Here is a 25,498-nt window from a genome sequence, read left to right on the forward strand (position 1 = left end):
ATTTCTTTTTTAAATTGTCATTATAAAGGTGATGAATAGGAAGTGGCGCTGTGGCTCAAGTGGTAGAGCGCTTGCCTTGAGCTGAAGAGCTGAGGGACAGCGTCCCGGCCCAGAGTTCAGGCCCCTCGACCGGACCCCCCCCCAAAAAAAAAGTGAGGGGAAGTTCTGCATACCAAACCAAACCAAAAAAACAGCCTTGCTCATTCCAGTCCCTCTACCTTCCCCCCAGCATGAATGCCCCTGCCAATTAGATTTTTCTGGATGACGACCCATCCCCTCATGTCCAAAGGTGGTAATCAGCTAATGCGAGGCTCCTATTGGAATATGCAGCGTGGATGCTGATTCCTGACAGGTGAGCCCCATCATGCCACTGTCTACTGCAATCTAACACGTGGCAGGGCCCATGTGGCAGGGCCAGTGAGTGCAAGCACAGAGCAGGAACAGAGGACTGTTCTGCCCCTAAGCTTCAGTGTAGTTCTTCTCAGGTACCAAAGCCCTTGTATTTCTTATTCTCAGACCCAGCGCTTCTCAGGCCACCCTCACTTCTTATGGCCAAAAAGCCCTCATTTGTTCCCTCCCCTTTAAATTTAAATTTTTCCCCCTACCATCCCCTCCCTCCCTCCCTTCCCCCAGGGTTCTTTTTTTTTTTTTTGATTGTGATTAAGTGATTACATAATTTCCGGAAATTCACAGTATTGTGGAATAATGATGCTCATTTAAAGTCACAAGTTCATTCTAACTTTCCTGGAGCAAATTGTCTATCACAGTCTAATATATAACGGTGCTCACATGTTATATACCATATATGTGATCAGCAGCATGGGGATATTTGGTAGTGGTTCAACCAGATGAGTGGGAGTTCTTTGTTTCTTAAGTCCTGTTAGTTTTGTCGTATCACCTAACATTTTGGATTTAGCATCCACTTATCAGGGAGACCATGTACTGTTTGTCTCTTCGTTCTTGGCTTACCTGGCTCAACATGATTCTTTCTAGCTCCATCCATTTCCCTGCAAATGCCATTATTTTGTCATTTCTAATGGCTGCATAATATTCCATTGTGTATAGATACCACAATTTTTGGATCCATTCATCTGTGGTGGGGCATCTAGGTTGTTTCCATATCCTAGCTATTGCGAACAGTGCTGCAATAAACATTTTTCCCTCTCTTTTTAAGCGGATCTTTCATCCATGCTTAAGGCCTGTGTGGGAAGTGGTGCCCCATCCCCTTTCCTGTGTATGAAAGGCAAATGAGAAGATGAACCCCTTTAGCCTCTTTTCTTCCTTCCTTCCTTGTTTTCCTGTGCGTTAATATTTCAATGTGTCTTTCCACCTAGGGTTTAAAGCATGTTGTATACAACTTCACTGTGTGAATTCTACTAATTCTACCTGTTCTACAAATCATCCCGATCCTGTGCTGATGTTCTGTGCATTTTCACATCCATTCCTAGATTGCATTTATGAGCCCCTTGCAGAATTGCCTTTGATTCAGATAGCTTCTAAGTCAGTATTAGGGACTATGAGAAATAATCCCAAGACCTGTTGCTCAGTTCATTTTAAGAAATTGTTGCTATCACTCTACCTCATAAAATTCTCTCTCTGAGGTTGCCTTGGGGAATATTCAGTTCTGACCTTGAAGAAGTGCTCTAATTCTCTTGATCAACCTCCATCTCATTTTGCTGAGAGTACCAAAAAACTCATAGCCACATTTGCATCCATCCTTCTACAGGTGGGCCATTATGGCCAGCTGATTTTGCTTTAGCCTTATTAACTTGGTTCCATCCTTCCCTTCTTTTGTATCATTCACAGTGTCCTGTGTCATGTCCCCTGGTAAACTCCTTGAAATCTTACTCCATTGAGAAACAGTTACAAAAATAAGAAAGAAGGGGAACAAAACAGCAGATAAAAATGAGAGCATTTCACTTCTTTCTTAAATCAGTGTCAATAGCAAGCCTACCTTTGTCCCCTTTTGAGAAGTGGTCAGCAGGACGTAGCTTAGTGGTGGAGCACCTGCCTAGCATAGAAGAGGCTCTGTGTTCAATCCCTAGCAAAAACACCACAAGAAGAAGAGCCCCACATGTCTTGTGGGATGTCCCTGGCAAGGTGCAGTGGGGTGTCTAGAGCTTTGCCTTAGGTCACAGTTCACACCATGCTATTTCCTACCCTAAATGAAGTTGCACTGGTCACCCACAATGAGCAGTCAGATCTACAGGTGGCTTTTCTACGCAGATGATCAGTTGGGCTGAGCGTAACACTCTGGTACCTGGTAGCTGACACTGCACAAGTGCAGTGAGAAATGCAGGTCATGAACAAGGAAACTTTTTTTTTTCCTCTGCGCAATACTGATCAGTCACACACTGGAAAGACAGCCATAATTCCAACCTCTTTGGCCCTATGTACTAATCATGCAAACTCACCAGCCCAGACAGTCATCACTCAGTGGCTCAAAGTAGTGTATACATTCTTTAGAACCCCTGAGAGATGACATATGAAAGATTAAAAAAGGAAGTTATCTGGGGCCAACTTGCCAAGCGGGAAACAATAGATGTGGAAACAAAGGCAGGATCAGAGGAAATCACATATCTCTATGTCAGGGCCTTGTTAGAAAGCCAGTCACACCAGCCCCGGGTGTTGCTTTTGTATTGTAGTCTCTTAGAAAAGAAAGCTCAGCCTTCTCAAACTGTTCTTTCTTTTTTACCTTTACCATTGTTTACTTAGCATAATTAGTTGTGCAAGGAGGGTTTCATTTGACTTTTCATACATGTCCATAACATACTTTGATTTACCTCACCTAGTTAAATCTCCCTTACCCCCTTCCCCACTTCTTAAAACAATTTAAACAGATTCCATTGTTCTTTTTTCTTCTTAAATTTACAATTCACTATTTTTCTTTATTTTTTTGAGGGAAGGGGGCAGAGGTTAGTCATGAGGCTTGAACTCAGGGCCTGAATGCTATTCCTGAGCTTTTTTGCTCAAGGCTAGTATTCCACCACGTTGAGCCACAGTTCCACTTCCAGTTTTCTGGTGGTTAACTGGAGATAATTCCTGCCTGGGTGAGCAGCAAACCTCAATCCTCAGATCTCAGCCTCCTGAGTAGCTAGGATTACAGGCACTTGGCTTAATTTCTTTTTTAAATTGTCATTATAAAGGTGATGTTCAGAAAGGTTGCAGTTGTATATGTCAGGTAAAGAATACATTTCTTTTTTGGACAACGTCACCCTCATTGTTATTTTCTTTTCTCTCTCTCTCTCTCTTTCTTTCCTTCCCCTTCCTTCCTTCCTTCCTTCCTTCCTTCCTTCCTTCCTTCCTTCCTTCCTTCCTCCCTCCCTCCCTTCTTTCTTTCCTTTCTTTCTTTCTCTTTCTTTCTTTTCTTTCTTTCTCTTTTTTGCCAGTCCTGGAGCTTGAACTCAGGGCCTGGGCACTGTTTCTGAGCTGCTTTTGCTCAAGGCTAACACTCTACTACTTGAGGCACAGCATACGTCCAGCTTTTTCTATGTATGTGGTACTGAGGAATTGAACCCAGGGCTTTGTGCATGCTAAGCAAGCACTCTACCACCATGAAGCCACATTCCCAGGCTTGTTCTATTTTCACACATGCAGGTCAACTGCTTTGTCCATATTCAGCCTTTCAGCCCTCTCCTCTCCTCTGGTTGGTACCCATCCTCATTCTCCTTTTTTTTTTTTTTTTTTTTACTTTCCTGTCATTCTTTTGTTTTTAGCGTATATTAATTGTACCAGAAGCTTCACCATGTAATTTCAAATGTGCATATATTATATTTCCCTCAGAATAATAGTCTCTATTGTTTTTTCTTTCTTCACCCCATTTATCTCCCTATTGATCAACAGCTTTTACTGAAGTTCTTTATGTCATTTTCAAATAGTGTCAATGCATTTTGAAGTAATTCAGCTCCATCACCTTTTTTCTGTTTAGCCTCCAAAACTATTCTTTTTCTTCTTTTTTGCAGAAACTGGATCTTGAACATAAGGCCTCACCTTCTTATTTAGTTACTGTTTTAAATCAAGGCTGGCACTTTACGACTTGATCCACACTTTTTCTAATTGGAGATAAGAGTCCCTGGAATTTGCTTACTTGGGTTAGCTTTGAACCTCATCCCTCCTATCTCAACCTTCTAGGTAGCTACAATTATAGGCATGAGACACAGACACCTGGCCTCAAACTATTCTTGTGAATCTAGTCTATATGAATTTCATTTACACATTTGCAGATATAAAAAAACACTAAAATTTTACACATCTGCTATAATCTGGTTGTAGAATACATGATTACTTATGTAAAGGAGAAGTTTCAGACATGTCTTAAAATATAAAAATTATCAGTATAGCCAAGTACCAGTGGCTCATGCCTATGAACTTTAAACATACTTTTTGTGTGTGTGCCAGTCCTGGGGCTTGAACTCAGGACTTGGAGACTGAACCAGCGTTTTTGTTGTTGTTGTTGTTTTGTGGTTTTGCCCATGGCTAGAGCCACATCTCCACTCCCAGCTTTTGATGATTAATTGAAAAGAAGAATCTAGGGAAGAGGTGACATTGCCAAAAAAAAAAAAATTTTACTCCTTACCCAACTTGTGTAACTATAACCCCTCTCTTGTATAACTATAACCCCTCTGTAAATCGCCTGTGTAATAACAATTTTAAAAAAGAAAAAGAATTGCAATCCTCACATCTCAGCCTTCTCAGTATGTAGGATTACAAGTGTGAGCCGCTGGTGGCGGGACTTTTCACACTCTTTTTTTTTTTTTTAAGCCCATAAAATTCTACCTTCATGACTATGTCAAATTTATTTCACAACATCCTTTTCAAAAAAAGCTATGTGAAGCGTCTGTCCACCATTAGGAAAACAGAGGAGATGGAAGAAGAGAGACAAATTCAAGGATCAGAGCAGGTCTATTTGGGACTCTATGCACCAAAGTAGAGACAGTACCTTCCTTACAGGCCAAGGGGATTTTATAGGATGTATGGGGAAAGCAAGGCCAGGTATAGGACAATGAGGTGCGAGGGGCTGACCTAGACTAAGAGAGATTTAGTTGAGTGAGACCTTATATCCAAATACCATTCTCTTCCTAGAAAAGGTTTTAGACCTATCCTGATTTTATCACCTGTGTGATTATTTATCTACCTTCCATGGATGTAGAGGCATAAAAAATGAACATGAGATTTCTCATTGGGCCTATTTGGGTATCAATAGATTTGCAGTAAAAGATTACATAATAGCAATGAGCATGATACAAGGAAGAAGGATTCTGAGTTCAAGGTCAGCCTCAGATACCTAATGAGACCCTGCATAGAGACACAGACAGACAGACAGACAGATTCACTGTGTTGCCAGTCTGGCCTTGAACTTTTTTTGTTTTTTGTTTTTTTGCCAGTCCTGGGGCTTGAACTCAGGCTCTGGCACTGTCCCTCGGCTTCTTTTACTCAAGGCTAGCACTCTACCACTTGAGCCACAGCACCACTTCTGGCTTTTTCTGTTTATGTGGTACTGAGGAGTCAAACCCAGGGCTTCATGCATGCTAGGAATGCACTCTACACTAAGCCACATTCCCAGTCATGACCTTGAACTTCTGAGCTCAAGCAATCTTCCCATCTCACCTAACTATACCTAACTTAATATTTCCACAATAAAGTTACAACTATATCTTTGTTAGATTCTGGCCATCAGTAATACAGAAGCTTTTAGTATACATTTAGCTTTTAGTATCAGCATAAATGTTAAAAATTTTAAACTTCTATAAATATATGAAATAGGAACTAAGCACAAAGAGATGGACATATTTTTCTACTAGAGAAAGAGCAATTGGTAGAAAGATACATTTTTTTTCACCCTATGATGATGCTTTTTGACCTCAGGCTCTTGAATATGCAAGAGAAGCTTTCATCTATCACTCAGCTACACTTCCAGCTGCAAAAGATTGTTTAAAAGTAAACTTTGTAGCCAGGTGCTAGTGGCTCACACCTGTAATCCTAGCTACTCAGGAGGCTGAGATCTGAGGATCTCAGCTTGAAGCCAGGAATGTCTGTGACACTCCAAATAACTACCAAAAAGCCAGAAGTATAACTGTGGCACAAGAGACAGAGCACTAGCCTTCAGCAAAATGCTCAGGGACAGCACTCAGGCCCTGAGTTCAAACCACAGGACACACACACACACACACACACACACACACACACACACACACACACACACGAAAACAGAATTGTGGTGGACGCTTCTCTCACAAAGGGCAACGTGCAGGTTAGGGTGTGGCTCAGTGGTACAGCCCTTGCCTAAAGGGCTACGTGATTAGTGTGGCCATCTGTCAACCTGCAATTTTGACAAGTGACTGCATGTGTCCTGTCACCCGGTCTAAGCTCGCTGCCCCTCCCTGGCTGCCCTGCCACATGCCATTGTGTTTACAGGGAGACAAAGTTGCCGGACTGAGTTTCTTAGTATCCCTCTGTGGTGTCCCTCAGTGGGGTTTCCTTCTAGAAGGAAAGGCCTACTGCCCTTCCCTTGGCACTCTTTCAGGCTATCCTTTGGGGGTGTTGCTTTGGCTCTACTGCTGGGACCAGCCTGTAGCAGCCCTGCCTATGGCCCTCAGCAGTGCCTGGCCCACTAGACTGAGACACTCCGACTTTCAACCACCGGAGGGCTTTCTGGTTAGCAGGGACCCACACTGTGTAAGACAGGAAATGCCAACAAAATAGTACACTATTGGAGCAGTCCATTGTGGGCATTGTGGCCTACTTCCTGCCACCTGAGGTAACATAGCTCTGAGTGCCACAGGAAGTCCAGATCTTCTAAGGGGATTAACCTCCATTATCCAACCAGGGAACTGGCATGGTAATTCTTCTCTTATGACTGCCTTCCCTTTCCTGCCCAACTCCCTACAGGAATTTCCCGTATCTACCTTAGACCTGAATCCCCGTCACAGTCAGCTGCTGGAAGAACCCACCTAAGACCAATTGCTCAGGACCTTCCCTGCCTGATAAAATTACCCTTCACAGGGTATGAATTCAGTGCTCAGGACTGGCAGCCATGTAACATCTGTCTTGGTCTCTCCCACATTCAAATAAAACACAACATCTGCCAGAACCTGTAAGCCTCATTTTCTATCATTGAGGGAGCTGAGTTCTAAAGAGCTGATATGATTTATGTTAAGGTAACTCAGGCAGGAAATAACAGCACCAGGAGCAGAATTAAGACAGCCATAGCTCAGGGCTGAAGGCTTTGGGTCTCAAATCTATAAAGAAAGCACTTTGGGATTAAAAAAAATTTCAAATATCAAGACATATGACTACACAGAAGACAGATGTAAGATTTCCTTCTCCATCAGTCTCTTTTTTTCCACCCCCAGTCATGGGGCTTGAACTCTGGGTCTGGTCACTGTCCCTGAGCAATTCAGCTCAAGGTGAGTGCTCTACCACTTCAGCCACAGCACTACTTCCGGGTTTTCGGACGGTTACTTGAAGATAAGAGTCTCATGGACTTTCCTGCCCTGGCTGACTTGAACTGTGATCCTCAGATCTCAGCCTCCTGAGTAGCTAGGATTATAGGTATGAGCCACCAGCACCTGGCTCCATCATTTTTGTGCCTGCCTGCCTGCCTTCCTTCTTTCCTTCCTTCCTCCCTCCCTCCCTTCCTTCCTTCTTTCTTTCTTTCCTTCCTTCCTTCCTTCCTTCCTTCCTTCCTTCCTTCCTTCCTCTCTCCCTTCCCTTCCACCTAGTTAGTCTTCCTTACTCCCCTCTATTAGCCCTCCCCCTTCTTTCCTTCCTTCCTTTCACTCTTTTTCTCTTTCTCTCCCTCTGCCTTCCCTTTTCCCTCTCCCTTTCTCCCTCCCTCTCTTTCTCTTTTCTCTCTCTCCTCCCCCCCCATGGAAATTATCCAGGCTGGCCTGGTACTCCTGATCCTCCCATCTCAGCCTCCTGATTATCTGAGACATTAGATGCATGCCACTGCAGCGTCTCTAATTCATTTCTGAATTCTTATCATTAGTAAGGATTAGGCTACAAATAGGAGTGCCTGGGGTATGTTTGTGAATATTTTGTAACTTCATGCTGAATTAGTCAATAGGGAGTAAACACAAAGACACATGCCCATGTTGTATGGGATCCCTCAAATCAGCACACAGATGTTTTACTCCTTCACATTGCACCTGTACATTAACTGCATAACTTTCGCCATTTCTTCTCATCTCTTTTGCAATCATCCAAGATATGTAAGGTTTTCACTCAAAGGAGTGTACAAACTCCAACTTGCCAGCTAGTCTTGTAATTTTGATGGATCTCTATGCTTTGTTAAGGGGCACTCAATGAAAATGTCAGAAATAACTTCATTAAAACCAATTCCATTTCTATATGCCTTAGACCTTGTTGTATTTACAAAATGAAAAACACTTATGAAAATTACACTCAAATATGTAATCCAGAGGACTTTAAGACTAGAATAAGGAGTGAGCATAGTGGTAAGTGCATGTAATCCAAACTACTCACAGGCAGAACTGTGCTTTAAGGCTAGTTGAGTAAAAGATTTTTTAAAAAGTTAGCAATACTCTATCTGAACAAGCTGGGTATGATAGTTCACATCTGGAGTCCCAGCTACTCAAGATACAGGTAGGAGCATCTCAGTTTGAGGCAAAATGGGCAAAAGCATGAGACCCTATCTGAGAAATAAATTACAGCAAAAAGTGCTGGGGGACAGGATTTGAAAACTAAAGGCTTGCATAACAAGTACAAGGCCCTGAGTTCAAACCCTAGTACCACAAAACAAATCAAACAAAACAATTAGAACAAAACTGAATTAACCCTCCTATTATAAGTGAAGAATCAAAGCTATAGGAAAGCCAAGTCATGTTTTGAGTGAACAGATTCAAGGCTTTAGACTACTGGTCTCATTTTTTTCCTTCAAATCTTATTTTTTTTTTTTAGTTCTTCTACATTATTGGTACAAATGAAATCCAGAATTAACCTCATCATACGGAGATTGGTTAATAAGTCATCAGCTTCATTTGCATGGCTAGGCCACAGTTCTGTGGTCTACTGCCAAGCTCTGGTGCCTCAGGGAACTGAGATTCCAGCTCCTCAGGATTTCTGTCCCAAGACCAAGGCCTGGCTTTTGAGCTCCAGAATCTTTTGCCTAGACAGTGACCTTTTCAAATCACACACTTCCGAGAAGAGATTAAGGATATCTGAAAATCACCCAATATTGGGATTTTCTTACTTAGTTCTTTATTTGCTTGAGACAGGGTCTCATTATGTAGCCTAGGAACTCACTGTCCTCCTGCCTCAGTCTCCCAAGAGCTGGGATTACAGGTGCATGCTACCACACCCAGCTCAGTATTTGAATTTTCCAACTCTGTGTTCTATACTACTGAAATTTTCACTTTATAAAAATAAGTAGGGGCTGGGAAGGTGGCTCAGTGGTAGAGTGCTTGCCTTGTATGCATGAGGCCCTCAGCACCACATAAGCAGAAAAATCCAGACGTGACTCAAGTGGTAGAGTGCTCTCCTTGAGCTGAAGAGCTGAGGGACAGTGCCCAGGCCCCAAGTCCAGGCCCAATGACTGACAAAAAAAAAAAAAAAAAAAGTAAAGATGCCTGCTGGGGCCTGAAGGTAAACAGCTCTGCTGAGAAAGGTGGTTCTAATCAGAAAGGTGGCTGGGAAGGAATGACATTAGGTTTTTGTTCTGATGAAGTCCTACAAGTTAGGGCAGAGTCTTGGGTTATCAGACTCCAAGAATGGAAATGCCCTCGAGAGGAAAGACTTTCAAAAGAGCTGAAGGAGGGAAGAGTTAAATTGAGGCATCAGTGGCCAGCCACCCATTTGCTGCTAATAAAAATCCATATACATTTAGAATCTTTTTAATGTGCTACAAAAAAGATTCTGTTGAAAGTGGGGTAAGCTAAAGTGGGGTGAGGGTAAATAAGGATGAATATAGCCCAAGGAGTTTATGGTCAAAGCAAGTTTGTTTGCATATATGAAAGTAGAACAGTGAAACCTGTTCAAATTGCCTTAAGAAGAAGGAGTGGGGTGAGAGTAATAGGTGAGTTTGCTTGAAATAGGTTGTATACGTGGGTGGAAATGTCACAATTACCTTCCCCTGCCTGGTACAACAAATACATGTTAATAAAAGTGCTTTAAAAAAATGAAGTGGGGGGGGGGTTGGGCTGGGAAGGTGGCTCAGTGGTAGAGTGCTTGCCTTGCATGCATGAGGCCCTGGGTTCGATTCCTCAGCACCACATAAGTAGAAAAAGCCAGAAGTGGCGCTGTGGCTCAAGTGGTAGAGAGCTAGCCTTGAGCTGAAGAGCTAAGGGACAGCGCCCAGGCCCCACAACCAGAAAAAGAAAAAAAGAAAAAAAACAAAGAAATAGTTTTTAAAAAATGAAGGAGACGAAGAAAGAAGGAGCTTTGATATTGCAATACACAAGTAAAGTGAGAGGCAGAAAAGTCCATGAGGAGGCGTGAGAGAGGCAGGCCTCTTCCCTTTCTGCAAGCACAAGTCACTGAAGCACTCAAAATCTCTTTCCTACCAATCCATGATTTTAAAATCCCAACTGGAGGCTGGGCACAGTGTCTCATGGCTGTAATCCTCATGACTCAGGAGGCTGAGATTTGAAGATTGCAGTTCATAGCCAGCCCAGACATACAGAAGACTCTTGTTTCCAACTAACCAGCAAAATACTGGAAGTGAAGCTGTGGCTCAAGTGATAGAGCATCAGCATTGAGCAAATAAGCTAAGGGGCAGCACTCATGCTCCAAGTTCAAGCCTTAGTACTTCAACACACATACACCCCCCACACACACACACTCCTATAAAGCTATCCTCTATAGGCATTATATTCCTTTATCTCTCAGCCTCTCTCTTGTTCATGTCCAAACTTCTTTATTATAAAAGTAAGTGCAGGAACTTCTTATCTGAATGCTAATGAGCTCAGTTTCTCTGGAAGACAGCAGAGTAAGACTATTTTCCAACTATAGAACTTTAACTGGCTCAGCAGTGAACACACCAGAGTCTCCCCTTGCCAGGGCCTCCCACGCCAGGGATCCCTGCCAAGCACACATTCACATCGTGTGTACAGCAGATGGACTAGCCTCATCCTACACGTCTACTTCACTAAACCTGCCAGTGAGGCAGTCACCACACACGTACGAGGGAGGTACCAATGCTCATCTACTTGGGTCATGAATAAAAGGGGCAAACCCCATGCTCCAACTACTATTGCCACTGGGTAACTGTTTTTTAGAATTAAAAGACCATTAAAAAATATGTGATTTACCACAAAGAAGCAAATTTCCAATGGTACTCTGCAAACTGTACAATAGGAATGACTATCGCAATTTATACCTTAAAATAACTACCTTAAATCAAAAATACTTTAGCAAATATTCAGTAGAGTATATTATGAAAAGAAATGGGCTTACTCTCTTTTATGACCTACTGTTAGTCCTATGCATAAAATATTCAGACAAATTAATGAGTCTTTCTAAATGTAGTGATCAAAGTCAAGGTCTACTCAAAAATCAAAATAAATTTGGGTGTGTTGGTACACACCTATAATCCCAGAACTCAGGGGGTAGAAGCCAACTCATATAATATTGGAGGCCAGCCTGTGCTAGGTCATGGGACCTATATCTAAAACAGGTGAAAGTACAATTTAATTTTGAGAGAAATAGGCACTAAAAACGCCTTACTAGCACTGATTTAAAAAAAAATTATGTACCTTGCCCATGTTACAATTGTAACCCCTCTGTACAGTATTTTCACAATTAAAAAAAGATTATGTAAACAATTTTTGTAATTCTTTTACATCATATTCTCCAGATTTTAAGCCAGACTCATTTATAGTGGGTCATTTATAGTTTCTTCTTTTGGAGCTATAGTTAATACTGTGCAGAATGAAAAGTTTTCACTGAGAGTACTTTGCATACTCTGTAAATCAGCCAAGCAGCAGAAGAGAAGATTCTGTGACTTTGGGGCTTGATTATAAATCAGGTGCAACTAGTGAATCCTTGAGGATCTGAGTCACATTCCTCTACGCAATCATGTGTTTGGGTTTCTCAGGTCTCGGATGCCCGCAGAACTCCCAAGACACATGAATTCTTCGCTCCTGTATATTCCCTTCTCTGCAGCAGAGCCAGGAAATGTTCAGATAATCAAAACAAGGGAAATTCTCCTTCCTGGGGTTGGATGGGTTGTTGTTTGTTTGTTTGTATTTCCCTACCAAGCAATTTGGCCAAGCTCTATATTATGCTGGTCATTTTGAGTTTGGGTCTTGCTTCCTGTCTAATCACATGACCTGGACTTCAATCTACCTATTTTAGGCTTCTTGTCATTGCTAGGATGACAGGTATAAGCCACCATGTTCAGTTTCCTCAACCTCCCATATTCTTGGGATTAAAGGTGTGTGTTACTGAGTCTAGCCAGGAGCTGAGTAGGTGACTTAGGAACTTTTCTTTCTAGGCTGCCCTGGAAGCATGATCCTCTCATTCTCAGACTTCGAAATAGCTAGGATGACAGGCTTGAGCTACCAGCCCTGGGCCTTGTTGGATTTTCAAAGAGCAAAGAACAGAGAGGGATACTAAGATTTCTTTTGGATGTTTCTCTGCTTTAGTTTCAAATGCATACACATACCGTCTACCAACTACTCATTCAATGAGCTTTAGTTTTATAAATATGGCTCCATTATGTACTCACCCCTTTCAGGTTGTTTCCTTAACTGTGCATGTCGGGGTAAAATGGTTTAATTTCTTGGAGTCATTATGAAGATAAATGAGAAGCACTGAACAGGAAAGTAACTATCCATAGAAAGTGCTCAGTAATTGTTCGTGTTCTATTTCTTGACAAAGGTTCCTTATGCTCATTTAACTTAATTCTGGCTGAAAAGAATTTTCTTCTTCCTTGTCCCTTGCAGGTCCCTTTTCCTCAGTAAATATGCACCAAAACCATATAAATAGCACTTTTGTTCTTTGTTGATCAGTTATTAAGAGTGACATTAAGGTAGAAATTGTGTTCCTCTTCATTTAACTTTTGCAGGTTTGAAAAATGGTGGAGGTGTAGCCCAGAAATAGGAACTCTGTGAAAGCAAAGAAGTTGATGCATAACTTCCCAAAAGCCTCTTTGTAAGGAAGAAATACATGACTTCATTCTGTCTATACCAATAAGTATGGGACACACCTAGGACTTGTAGGCCCCTATGAACACTAAATAAAGTTATGAAAACTGGACACTGGTGACTCAGGCTTGTAATCCTAGCTACTCAGGAGGCTGAGATCTGAGGACATCAGTTCAAAACCAGCCCAAATAGGAAAAGTCCATGAAACTTAAAAGCAGAAGTGGAGTGTAGCTCAAGTGGTAGAGCCTTGAGCATAAAAGGGAACAGCGCCTAGGCCCTCAGCTCAAGCCCCCAGGACTAGTGTGTGTGTGCGCGCACACACGCACGCACGCACGCACGCACATGCGCACGCGCGCACACACACACACACACACTCGGAGCTATTGGGGTGACAGTATTGGATATTGAGGGACTCACATTTGCTAGACAGGAACTCTACCATTTGAGACCCAGCCTCACTTCTGAAAAAAGAATTTTGTGTATATGTTGGTTCTTAGTTTTTTCTACTCTTGGCTGGTGCTTTATCACATTGAGACACGCTTCCATTTATGCTTTTTTATGGTCCATGGAAGATTAGAGTCTTACAGATTTTTTTTTTTGACCAGGCCAGCTTTGAATTATGATCATTAGATCTCAGCCTCACAAATAGGTTGCAATGTAAATGTAAGTCACTAGCACCCAGCTTTATTTTCTAACTTTAAAGATTTGTTCAAAGAGGCTTTAAGTCAACATGTTAGTTTTTTTTAATTGTGAAAATACCGTATAAACAGGTTACAATTACATGGACAAGATAATGAGTACATTTCTTTTTTTTTTATTTTTTTTAGTTTTTTAAAATTTTTTATTTTTTGGGTCCAGTTGTGGGGCCTGAACTCTGGGCCTGGGCGCTGTCCCTCGGCTCTTCAGCTCAAGGCTAGCACTCTACCACTTGAGCCACAGCAACACTTCCGGCTTTTTTCTTTTTGCTTATGTGGTGCTGAGGAATCGAACCCAGGGCTTCATGCATGCAAGGCAAGCGCTCTACCACTGAGCCACCTTCCCAGCCCGAGTACATTTCTTATCAAGCATTATTGCCTCCTCCTTTGTTTTCCCTTCCCATCCCTTCCCATCTCCCCCGCCCCCATCAACATGTTAGTTTATGTGTACAATGCCCCTTGGCAAAAAAAAAAAACCAAAAAAACATTTTATACATATGGCATAAAAAAGTACAATTAATTTACACACAGTAAAACCAAAGGAAGGTAATTCTTAGGAGAGGAAAATAAGGGTGCAATTCCTATGTACCCCTGATCATATAAAATAGTATTTATCAGAGCTAGGGATGTGGCTTAGTGGTAGAGTGCTTACCTAGCATGCATGAAGCCCTGGGTTTGATTCCTCAGTACCACATACACAGAAAAAGCCATAAGTAGTGCTATGGCTCAAGTGGTAGAGCTCTAGCCTTGAGCATAGAGAGTTCAAGGACAGAAACCAGGCCTGAGTTCAAGCCCTAGGACTGGCAAAAAACAAAAATAAAATACAATAAAAATAATACTTATCTAAAGGAACTCCAGGAAATGGAAAAAAGAATTTGTTTTCTTTTCTTTTTGTTCTGCTTGTTCATTTATCTATCTTTGAGAGGGCAAGCGGGAGTGGAGAGGGGCATAGAAATGGTGGGACAAAGGGTAAACAAATGCAGCAGTGGTACACACTAGACACTAAGTTGAAATTGAACTATGCAACTTGTAGGTGCAGATGAGCAGGAAAAACTGAGGCAGAAAGCAGAGGAGGGAGTGACATTATCCAAAAAAGAAATGTACTTCTGTAATGTCTTCTGTAACTCTAACCCCTTTGTAGATCACTTTTATAATAACAATAAATATTTTTTAAATCACAAAAATACAATTAAGTGCCAACAATCCACTAGCTACCCAGACTTCTAGGCCAAAGAACTAGAAACTTTTTATAGGATGAGATTAAGATAGTCACAAAGGACAAATGGGAAAGAGAATAAAAGAATCAAAAGTCTGAACAAGTGCCAGATATTCTGTAATACTTTACTTTTATCTTAACAAAAAAGAAAAAAAAGTCTCAAATCAAGTGTTAGAGTAGCTTGTTTAAACCTGTTTACTAGCACATGCAGGAATACAATTGCTCTTACTCTTGTCATCCAAAGTACAGCCTAATGAACTCCTGGATGAAACTGAATCACTTCCTCAAAAAAAAAAAAAAAAAAAAAGTATCGGCTGTTTTGAACAGCAGGAAATCAAGACAAGAGTTGCAAGGCAGGAGAGCCAAGAAATGGCCGGCAAAGCCCAGTGAGCCTTTACTACCCAGGCTTGATGAGGGCCAGTGCTTGCTTTCTAAACCACACATCGAAAAAGATTACAGGCGTGAGCCACCAGCTCCGGCTCAACTGCATCTATCTAGCAAATCTGAATGGAAGAACATTTCCACAGATATGGTTTGAAGTCATTATAAAACACATGCTCAAGCCGGGCACTGGTGGCTCACGCTTGTAATCCTAGCTACTCAGGAGGCTGAGATCTGAGGATCTCGGTTCAAAGCCAGCCCGGGCAGGAAAGGCCGTGAAACTCTTATCTCCAATAACCCACCAAAAAACCGGAAGTGGCACTGTAGCTCAAGTGGTAGAGTGCTCACCTTGAGCTGAAGAGCTGAGGGACAGCGCCCAGGCCCAGAGTTCAAGCCCCACAGCAGACAAAAAAAAAAAAAAAGAAAGAAAAAACAAAAAAAACACATGCTCTTTGTATTTTCTTATGTATTATATATAATTGTGATCCTGCACCCCAACTACAAAATACCTAGATAGGGACTGCCAGAAGTGTTGCAACTGTTTAGTAACAAATTCCAGAACATTAAGAGGAGCATTATGCATAGTGTTTTTAAGTAATCAGTCAGATCTCTTGCTTGAGCTGCTGGTAACTGCCTTTGGGACACCATAATCGTAATTTCTGATGACTGACACTCAGGATTGCTGGCGGGAAATGAGACACAACAATAATAAATACAGCCAGTGGCCAACTTTCTTTGCCACCAAGTATTTTTCCAAGCTTAAAATCAACTTACTCCCACTCATTTTAATTACTGTCTAAAGGAAGGTTAAAAATGGGATTTCCAGCCAAGTATAGATGGTGGCCGATGCCTATAATTCTAGCTACTCAGGAGTCTGAGATCTGGGGATCATGGTCAAATCCAGCCCTAGCAGGAAAGTCCATTAGACTCTTCTACTCAATAAACTACGCAGAAAAAGCCAGAAGTGCTGTGGCTCAAGTGGTAGAGAGCTAGCCTTGAGTCAAAGAAGCTCAGTGACAGTCCCAAGCCCAGAATTCAAGCCCCAGGACTAGCTTGAAAAGAAAAGAAAAGGCTGATATTTCCTAATTCTGCATTTTATTTTTCTGTGACATCTACAGATGTACCAGACTGACTTTGAACTGTGATCCTTGATATGGTGGAGGACATAAAGATGGAATATGATATTTGACTTGGATTGTGTAAAATGGATAATGAATGATTTTAAGATATAAACGTAAGTGTGCTGTGGATAAGACTTCCCTGGTAGCTCATTACTTTAGCTAGTAACTGTAATGGTAACTCTGTAACTCTGCTTCTGCTGTTTTTTGAGCAATGGGAGCCCTAACCCAGCGGACCATCACCACCCTTTCTTCTATTCCCCTGCTTCCCACAAGCAAAACGTTGGCAGGAAATTTAAACTTAAGGTGTGCATTTCTTGTAACAATCATTGGCTAAAACCAACACCCAGCCTTCCCCTTTCCCCACCCTAGCCCAAAATGCTTAAAAGCCCATATGGGCTGGCACTCGGGCCATTTCCTGGGATCCCAACTCCAGGTGCGGTCCTGGAGCACTTTTGGTCTTGGTCAGTACTTTTCGCTCAATAAAATCTTTTACATTGTCACTGAGCTGTCTCACTGCCCTTCCCCACTACAATCCTCAGATCTCAGGCTCCTGGGTAGCTAGGATGACAAGCACGGGCCACTAGTGACTGGCTTGGAGACACTTAAGGGACCTTTGGGACTTGGGTTCACTTCTGGCTTTCAGCTGGTTAGTTACGTTAAGAGTCTCACAGACTTTTCTGCCCAAGCTGGCTTTGAACCTAGATCTTTCGATCTCAGCCTCCCAAGTTGCTACAATTACAGGCATACAAATCCAAGAAACTTTTAAGTCCAATTTACCAGCAAAAAGCCAGAAGGGGCTGGGTGCTGGCTCATGCCTGAAATCCTAGCTACTCAGACGGCTGAGATGCAAGGATCATGGTTCAAAGCTAGCACAGGCAGGGAAAACTGTGAGACTCTTATCTCCAATTAACTGCCGAAAAATCAGAAGTGGTACCGTGGCTCAAGTGGTAGAGTGCTTGCCTGGAACTGAAGAGCTCAGGGACAGCGCCCAGGCCCAGAGTTCAAGCCCCACAACCAAAGGAAGGAAAAAAAAAAAAAAGCCAGAAGGGAGATCTGCCTAAAGTGGCAGAGCAAAAATGCTGAGAAAAATGTTAAGCAAGAGCGTGAGCCCCTGAGTTCCAGCACCAGTATAGGCAGGTAAAAATGAAAAAGAAAGAAAATTCACTGCATTTGACTTTTACCTAAAAGCTTATTTCCCTTTATCTTTTTTTTCTCCTCAGTACTAGTGATCAAGCCTGGGACAAACCTCACACATGCTAAGCAAATGCTCTGAACCCAGCCTTCACAGCCCAGTTCTAATCAAAACAGCATAGAGTGCTTTGGAAATAAAACATTCCCACCACATAGCAGGAAAGAAATACATAAAATGACTACCCTGTCAGGCATGGGGGTGCACACCTATAAACCCAGCATGGAGGCTGAGGTAGGCTAAGGTAGAAGAATAATCAAGATACACATACAAAAAGAGAAATCACATCCACTAAGCAGGTGCCACTGCTCATGCTGTGTTGCGGGCTTGATGTGCATGAATATGCTTATTTGTATCACATCTCTTATTATTCACATTTGGTGAATGAGGAAATTGTGCCACAAAAAGCATGCCCAGCATGACAGAACTGAGTGTCACAGTAAGTGGAAGAACAGGGATAGAAATGCACATAGAGAATCCCTGCTCTGTAGCCCTGTTTACAAACCTATTTAAAAACCTAAGAAATAACAGTCCTGACTGTGAAGGGACCTGGGGCTAGGGTTCACCACACCCTCTGTACACACACTCCCCACTGGTGGCCTGATGACAAGAGAATAATTGGACAAAGGTAGGCCCAGGGGGATAGCAAGTCTTCTGTGAAAAGTAACAGCATATTAACCTGCATTTTTGCCAGGCACGGGTGGCTCATGCCTGTCATCCTGGCTACTCAGGAGGCTGAGTTCTGAGGATCATGGTTTCAAGCCACATGGACCAAAGATTGACCAGAAATCGTAATGAGATTCAGCCACAGGTATGCTCTCTCAGAAATACATAAAATAGGGCTGGGAAGTTAGCTCAGTGGTAGAGCGCTTGCCTTACATGCATGAGGCCCTGGGTTCGATTCCTCAGCACCACATTAGAAAAAAGCCGGAAGTGGCGCTGTGGCTCCAGTGGTAGAGTGCTAGCCTTGAGCTGAAGAGCTGAGGGACGGCGCCCAAGCCCAGAGTTCAGGCCCCACAACCAAAAAAAGAAATACATAAAATAGTTGTAAAGATGATCTAGCTAGAAAGACATCCCAAAGACTGACCAGTGCATCTAGCTTCTCAGAACATTTGTTAGCACTAAGTTCATTACAGTTCTGAAGGAAAGAATGATGTGCTTCAAGATTGAGCTAACGTACATCTGTATGTGTGCTGTTAGATTTGATAGAAGAGAAATGATGAGATTAGGTCAGATAAGGAAAACACAAAAGTATCTAAAACTGTGGGCTCCTGTGTGCGTGTGTGTGCACGCGTGCATGCGTGCGTATGCGCACGCATGTGCACATGCGCGTGTGCATGATTTGTAGTTAGTTGGAGGTATAAATCTCATGGATTTTCCTGACTAGGCTGGCTTTGAACCAGGATTGAGCTACTGATGCCGGGCCCTAAAATATCTTTTACTTAAGCAATGGTAAAGGCATTTCATGGTTAGATACCTTATTTATTTACTTACTTACTTATTTGGTAGTACTAGGATTGAAATCAGAGTCTTGTACCTTCAAAGCAGTTACTCTACTCTCTTAGCCACATCCCCAGCCCTTGGATTCCTCATTTTGAAGTTCTATACTTTGTTGGAAATTTCAGTGTATAATTAAGCACCTTAAGTGTTTAGATAGAGCGATGTATGTTCTGTTACAACTATTTACCACTATGGTAGATAAGAGACAATTTGAGTGTCTTCTCTCCTAGCACTTCTCCAAGCCCTCACACAGGCTCATCGAGCTCTGAGCTAGTCAATCTTCTTCAAAAGTGCCATGTTCTTCCCACTGTTAGTGATGCTCATGGTGTCCCTCTGTTGGGAACTTAGGACCCCTAGTTCAAAGCTAGCTTAGGCAGAAAAGTCCTTAGACTCCTATCTCCAACCAGCAAGAAACTAGAAATGAGGCTATGGTTCAAGTGCTAGAGCACCAGCTTTGATAGAAAAAGGTAACCAAGAGCCCCAGGCCCCACGGAGAAAGAAAGAAAGAAGGAAAGAAAGGAAGAAAGGAAGGAAGAAAGAAGGAAGGAAGGAAGGAAGGAAGGAAGGAAGGAAAAAGAAAGAAAGAAAGCAACAGAAAGAAAGAAAAGAAAGAAGGAAGTAATTCCTAGAGCTCCTGACTCAAGCCATTCTCCTGTCTAGCCTCCTGAATGGTGCTGGGACAACATGCAATGTCACACCGTGGTCAACTTTGCTGGCTAGTGCTTAGTACTTACTGTCCTCAATAAAAAATTGTATTAAGTGGATCTTCGTAGGTTACAAAATTAAGACTATTTTAGAAATAAAAGAAAAGCCGGGCGCTGGTGGCTCACAACTGTAATCTTAGCTACTCAGGAGGCTGAGATCTGAGGATTGGTTCAAAGCCAGCCTGGGCAGGAAAGTCTGGAGACTCTTATCTCCAATAAACTATCAGAAAGTCAAAAGTGGCACTGTGGCTCAAGTGGTAGAGTACTCGCCTGGAGCTGAAGAGCTGAGGGACAGCGCCCAGGACCAGAGTTGAAGCCCCATGACCGACAAAAAGAGAAAAAGAAAAGAAAAATGTGTCCAAAATGCAAGTTTTGTGCAATTTTATTCCAGCCCTTATCGTCCCTAAGGGTGTGGTTTAAAAACACTTATGGAAGGATCTACCGGTCACTGTCAAATACCCACTACTAAAAATTGATGATTGTTCAAGCAATGCATCAACTCTGGTAGAGTAACTGAATAATGAAGTCCACCCATAGAATAAAACCACCACAAAAATCTATGCAAAATTAAAAACCAGTTACACGTTAACTACTTTTGTCTCGGACTCCAACGGAGACATTTACCCTTCCGTCCCAGTTTCTCCACCATAGACCGGGGCGGGGGGGGGGGGCTGACCCTTGCCACTTCCTCCTCCTCGGGTTGAGATTAGCGGAGGGAGAGTATCCAGACGGGGACTCGTCCGCGGTGAAGGCACCCTTAGCCGACCCGGGCGCTCGGAGCGGCCGGGGAAGCCAAGGGGCGGAGGAGGTGAGATCGCGGGGCTCGGCGGCTTACCTGGCCTCGCCGACGGGCGCCGGGTGCGGAACGAACACTCCGCACTGAGACAGCGGAGGCGGCTGCTTCTTTTTGGGGCGCCAGAGATGGAAGGAGCCGTGTTTCTTGGGGGCCTTGGACGGGCTGGGCTCCCTGGGATCGCCTTGAGGTGGCGGCGACAGCGGCATCTTCTCGTCGACCTCCTCTCGCGGCTGCTGGGGCGCCGTGTGCGCCTGCACCTGGCCCAGCCCGGGTTGCAGCCACACACCTGGGCGCAAACTCGCCCGCCCTCCTCGGCGCGCGGCGGGACCCCGCCCCCTGGCTGCTGGTGCGGGCGACCGCCCCGGGGTAAAGCACCAAGACCGGGCTCAGGAGCAGCCCAGCAATAGGGGCGCCCTGGGCTAAGGAGAGCGCGGGATCCACACACTGCGCCTCCGCGCGGCGCCAGCTGCGCGGTGCCCAGGTGAGACGCGCGCGCAGGGAGCCCAGGTAAGGCCGACAGGTCCCCCAGGCCCGGCTGCGCGGCAGCGACACCTGCTGGGCATTCTGGGAACCGCGCTCCCCTGCGTCCGTTCAAGGCCGGGAGCCAGAGCTAGCTGTCGGGTTTCCAAAATGCCTCTGGTGTCATTGCCATTAGTCGCCCTCCTGAAGAATTTTTGGTCATTCTTGACTGGTGTCGGGTTGGCAGGATGAATGACTGCTTAGCCACGAACCCCAGTGGCAGAAGGATGGATGAGGCGTATCTCCTGGTCAGGCGGCTTGGCTCTTCCACTCTGGCATTTATTTTGGAGACTTTAACCAATGTCATCTGCTGGTAGCTTCTGTTCCTGTTCATAAACATCAGTGCCAACTTACCTTTTCTCAAGAGTCTGAATAATTAATCTGGATTCGCAAGTCCCATAAAGCATAAAAGAGTTTTTTTTTTTAAATGTAGCGCATTCGGGTGTCAGTGGTTCACACCTGAAATCCCAGCACCTCACGAGGCTGAGATCTGAGCATCTTGTTTCAAAGTCAAACACCCAGCAGGAAAGTCCTTGAGACTTATCTCCAACCAACGACCAAAAGAAGCTGGAAGTGGAGCTGTGGCTAAAGTGGTAGAGCGCTAGCCAAGAGTCAATTTCAGCTTTATTTCTACTAGAAAGACAACACTCATGTACCCACATACATACCTACTGAGTAATAGGGGTATGTATAGGTTCAGCTTTAGTGAATCCTGCAAATAAGTTTTGCTAAATGTTTCTGTAGCATTTTTATTACTTCAGCAATTTTAAAATTTTCCATTTTTAAAACATCTAAATCAAGATGTGATATTCTCGACATGGCTGATGTATGCCTATAATCTCAGCACTCAGAAGGCTGAGGCAGGAAGATTGAGAGTTCTATGTCAACTTATGCTACATAGCTAGTTTCAGGCCAGCTTGAGCTACATAGAGAGACTTCAACACAAACTAACAAACAAGGAAAGAAGAAGAAAAAGAAATAAACAGTATAATATTCTGAATCCTGTTCATTTTGACCTTTCTGATTGGAGATGTGGTAATATCATAGTTTTAATTTATACTTGCGCAAGAAGCATTTATTGAGTTCATTGAGTACTGTTTATGTGCTAGGCTCTGGAGGGCATTGGCAGATACAAAGAATACACACACATACACGTGTGTGTGTGTGTGTGTGTGCATATATATGTATATCTGGTACTTTAGGAAGGAAGGAAGGAGTGGTCAGTAAAAAATTATTATCAATTTGGCACTTGGGTTGAACCTTAAAGTGCAAAGGTAATAGAAAAAAGGGGTAAGAAAAGAGGAGGAATAAGGAGAAAGACAAGAGAGAGGAGGGAAGAGAAGATACCTAAACACACTTGCGCAAATATTTATACATCCAGTAATTCTGTTTTGTATTCCAAGCAGAATTTCTCACTCTACTCATTCATTGTGCCACCAGGGAATCTGGAGCATATTTCTATTATAATACTTCCCTATCACATTGAAATTATTATTTATATAAATGTCTTTCATATTAGCGTAAGAAAAACTTAAGGGTATCTCTTTTATGTTTATATTTTTGCAATGAATTTCCATTAATTCAATTAATCAATCAGACAAATCTAGAATATTTAAGGCACTGATCTTTTTTTTTTTTTTTGAGTCTAGTCATGGGGCCTGAACTCTGGGCCTGGGCGCTATCTCTCAGCTCTTCAGCTCAAGGCTAGCGCTCTACCACTTGAGCCACAGCGCCACTTCTGACTTTTTTCTTTTTGCTTATGTGGTGCTGAGGAATCGAACCCAGGGCCTCAGGCATGCAAGGCAAGCACTCCTTCCCAGCCCAGGCACTGATCTTTCTGACTACATATTTTCTTTTTTTATGTGTGTCAGTAATGGGGCTTGAACTCTGGGCCTAGACACTGTCCCTCAGCTCTTCAGCTCAAAGCAAGCACTCTACCACTTGAGTCACAGTGCCACTTCCAGTTTTCTGGTGGTTAATTGGAGATAAGAGTCTCATGGACGTTCCTGCCTGGGCTGGCTTCAAACTGAGATCCTCAGATCTGAGCCTCCTGAGTAGCTAGGATTACAGGCAGGAGCCACTGGTGCTCGGCTTGACTGTATATTTTCTAAGAGCAAAAGTCACATGTCTTTTTGCCACTATTCAACTCCTGATGACTAGCACAGTGCACTGACTAGCACTAAAAGGCACCAGGAAGGCATCTGCAATATAAATTATTCAATAATTAGACTTAAGCCTGCCATGGTAGTGCAGGCTTAAGATCTGAGCACATGGAAGGCTGGCTCAAGAGGATCATGAGTTTGAGACCAGCCTGGGCTATCCAGTAAGACATTATCTTGACAAAACAAAACAGGTTAGAACTGCTTATAGAAGAGGAAACAGTACTCCAGAGTAATCTGGCAAAGGAGTCAGATATTTAAGCAGACATGGATATAAAATTTGGCAAGTGTTCTAACCAAGGTATTTCAGTCATTCTTTTTCAGTCAATATAAAAACAGACCTATTCAGACTTGGTTTTTGTCTCCCCTACTACCCCCACAAATGCTTAGTAAGAAAGAGTTTATTTGAAAGAAAAGAAAAGCTCTATAAGAAAAGAGCAATGGGGCTGGGAAGGTGGCTCAGTGGTAGAGCGCTTGCCTTGCATGCATGAGGCCTGGGTTCAATTCCTCAGCATCACATAAGCAAAAAAAAACTGGAAGTGGGGCTGACACTCAAGAGGTAGAGTGCTAGCCTTCAGATGAAGAGCTGAGGGACAGCGCCCAGGCCGAGTTCAGGTCCCACGACTGACCACAAAAAGAAAGAAAGAAAATAGCAAAAGTTCATCATCTGGAAAGGAGTCTCGAGAGGAATCCTGAGACTTGTTTAAGCAATCTTTTGACTTCTTGTTTCATTATCTATTAAAAGACATTAGGTGGTTTATGAACTGTTTACAAAAATTAGGAGGCAAATTCTGAAGCCCAAATATTCCAGCCATCCCAGAAACCGGTCAGGCAAATACCACCCTCATCGATTCTACTTCATCTAGTACTTACCAGCGGTTCTGCTACTGGCCACCCTAAAGCCCAAGGCCTGTCCAGACAGGTCTCAATAAATGGTCTGCTGCCTCACTCTCCTGGTAGTAGTTTTGTATAGGCAACTTTTTTTTTTGATAATTTTTGGTGTCTTTTTTTTGAGCTTTGCATTCAGAATTTTTATTTGGTAAAATAGATGGATTTCCAAGTACTAAATATAGATAGAATTTCTAATGAGTAGTATGGATGTAACTAATTATTTCATATTTATGTATTCTACTGCCATCACATAAGTAAGATGGACATATACAAAAAATGTATTTAATGCCCTTTTAGCACTGAGAATAGTGTTTAATTTAGAAATTTGAGCTGGGTTCCAGGAGCCCATGCCTGTAATCCTAGCTACTCAAGATGCTGAGAATCCAGATCCAATACCATCCTGGGCACATGTAAGAGGCAATTTAAAAGATCATTTTCCTAGGTCCTGTGAATGAACTAAAAAAAAAACCAAAAACCAAATTTGCATCTGTGTCATTTGATCTGTACCCTTTGAAATCACCTTGTTTGTAGGCAGAACGATTCAGATAAGGCAAACTGCCTCTCAAATAAGCAATGTGTTCTTCTAGTCATCTTAAAGCAAACAGCCAAGAACTTGGTAGACCACCTTGTTCCTGCTTTGTTCCAGTAATAAAAAGATAACTTTTATGGAACTCCCTCCAGAGATGAAGATTGAGCTCAAGGCAATCCAGGTCATATCTATGACTTTAATTATACATACCTTAATCACCCTCTCTTTCCAGTTCTCTCTTTTTAAAACTGAAGACAATGTCTAGACCTCTGAAGATAGCTCAAGATGTTCTTAAGTGTTATCTTCCCATTGGCTACCATGTAATAAATTTTCTACCCTTCATCATGTCTCTCTGTTTGGCATATGGGGTAAATGACTGCTGGACTTTGGGGTTTAGAATGGGGTCTAGGTGTGCTCGTTTGGTGCGGTCCGGGGACCTCTTTTGTGAAGCGGCATCTGAGGAGACTCCGGCGCTTGCGATGGACCATGAAAAGCCCTAGGAAGGAGTCAAGACTGAGAACAACCATCATGGGACTGGGAAGGTGGCTCAGTGGTAGAGCGCTTGCCTTGCATGCATGAGGTCCTGGGTTCGATTCTTCAGTACCACACAAGCAAAAAGAAAAAAGCCGGAAGTGGCGCTGTGGCTCAAGTGGTAGAGCGCTAGCCTTGAGCTGAAGAGCTGAGGGACAGCG

At 43.0% G+C, this 25,498-nt stretch overlaps 1 protein-coding gene across 1 annotated transcript in view; it reads right to left on the minus strand.

Annotated features, from left to right (window-relative positions):
• LOC105990063 (basic salivary proline-rich protein 1-like) overlaps positions 1-25,498 on the minus strand; it is a 183,614-nt gene that overhangs the window by 135,327 nt on the left and 22,789 nt on the right. Inside the window, exon 2 of the mRNA XM_013022376.1 lies at positions 20,748-20,965. Coding sequence (XP_012877830.1) covers positions 20,748-20,965 — 218 coding nt within the window. The remainder of the gene's footprint in view (positions 1-20,747; positions 20,966-25,498) is intronic.

The sequence above is a fragment of the Dipodomys ordii genome, unplaced genomic scaffold (genome assembly GCF_000151885.1).
Source record: "Dipodomys ordii isolate 6190 unplaced genomic scaffold, Dord_2.0 Scaffold62, whole genome shotgun sequence".
Lineage (NCBI taxonomy): Eukaryota > Metazoa > Chordata > Mammalia > Rodentia > Heteromyidae > Dipodomys > Dipodomys ordii.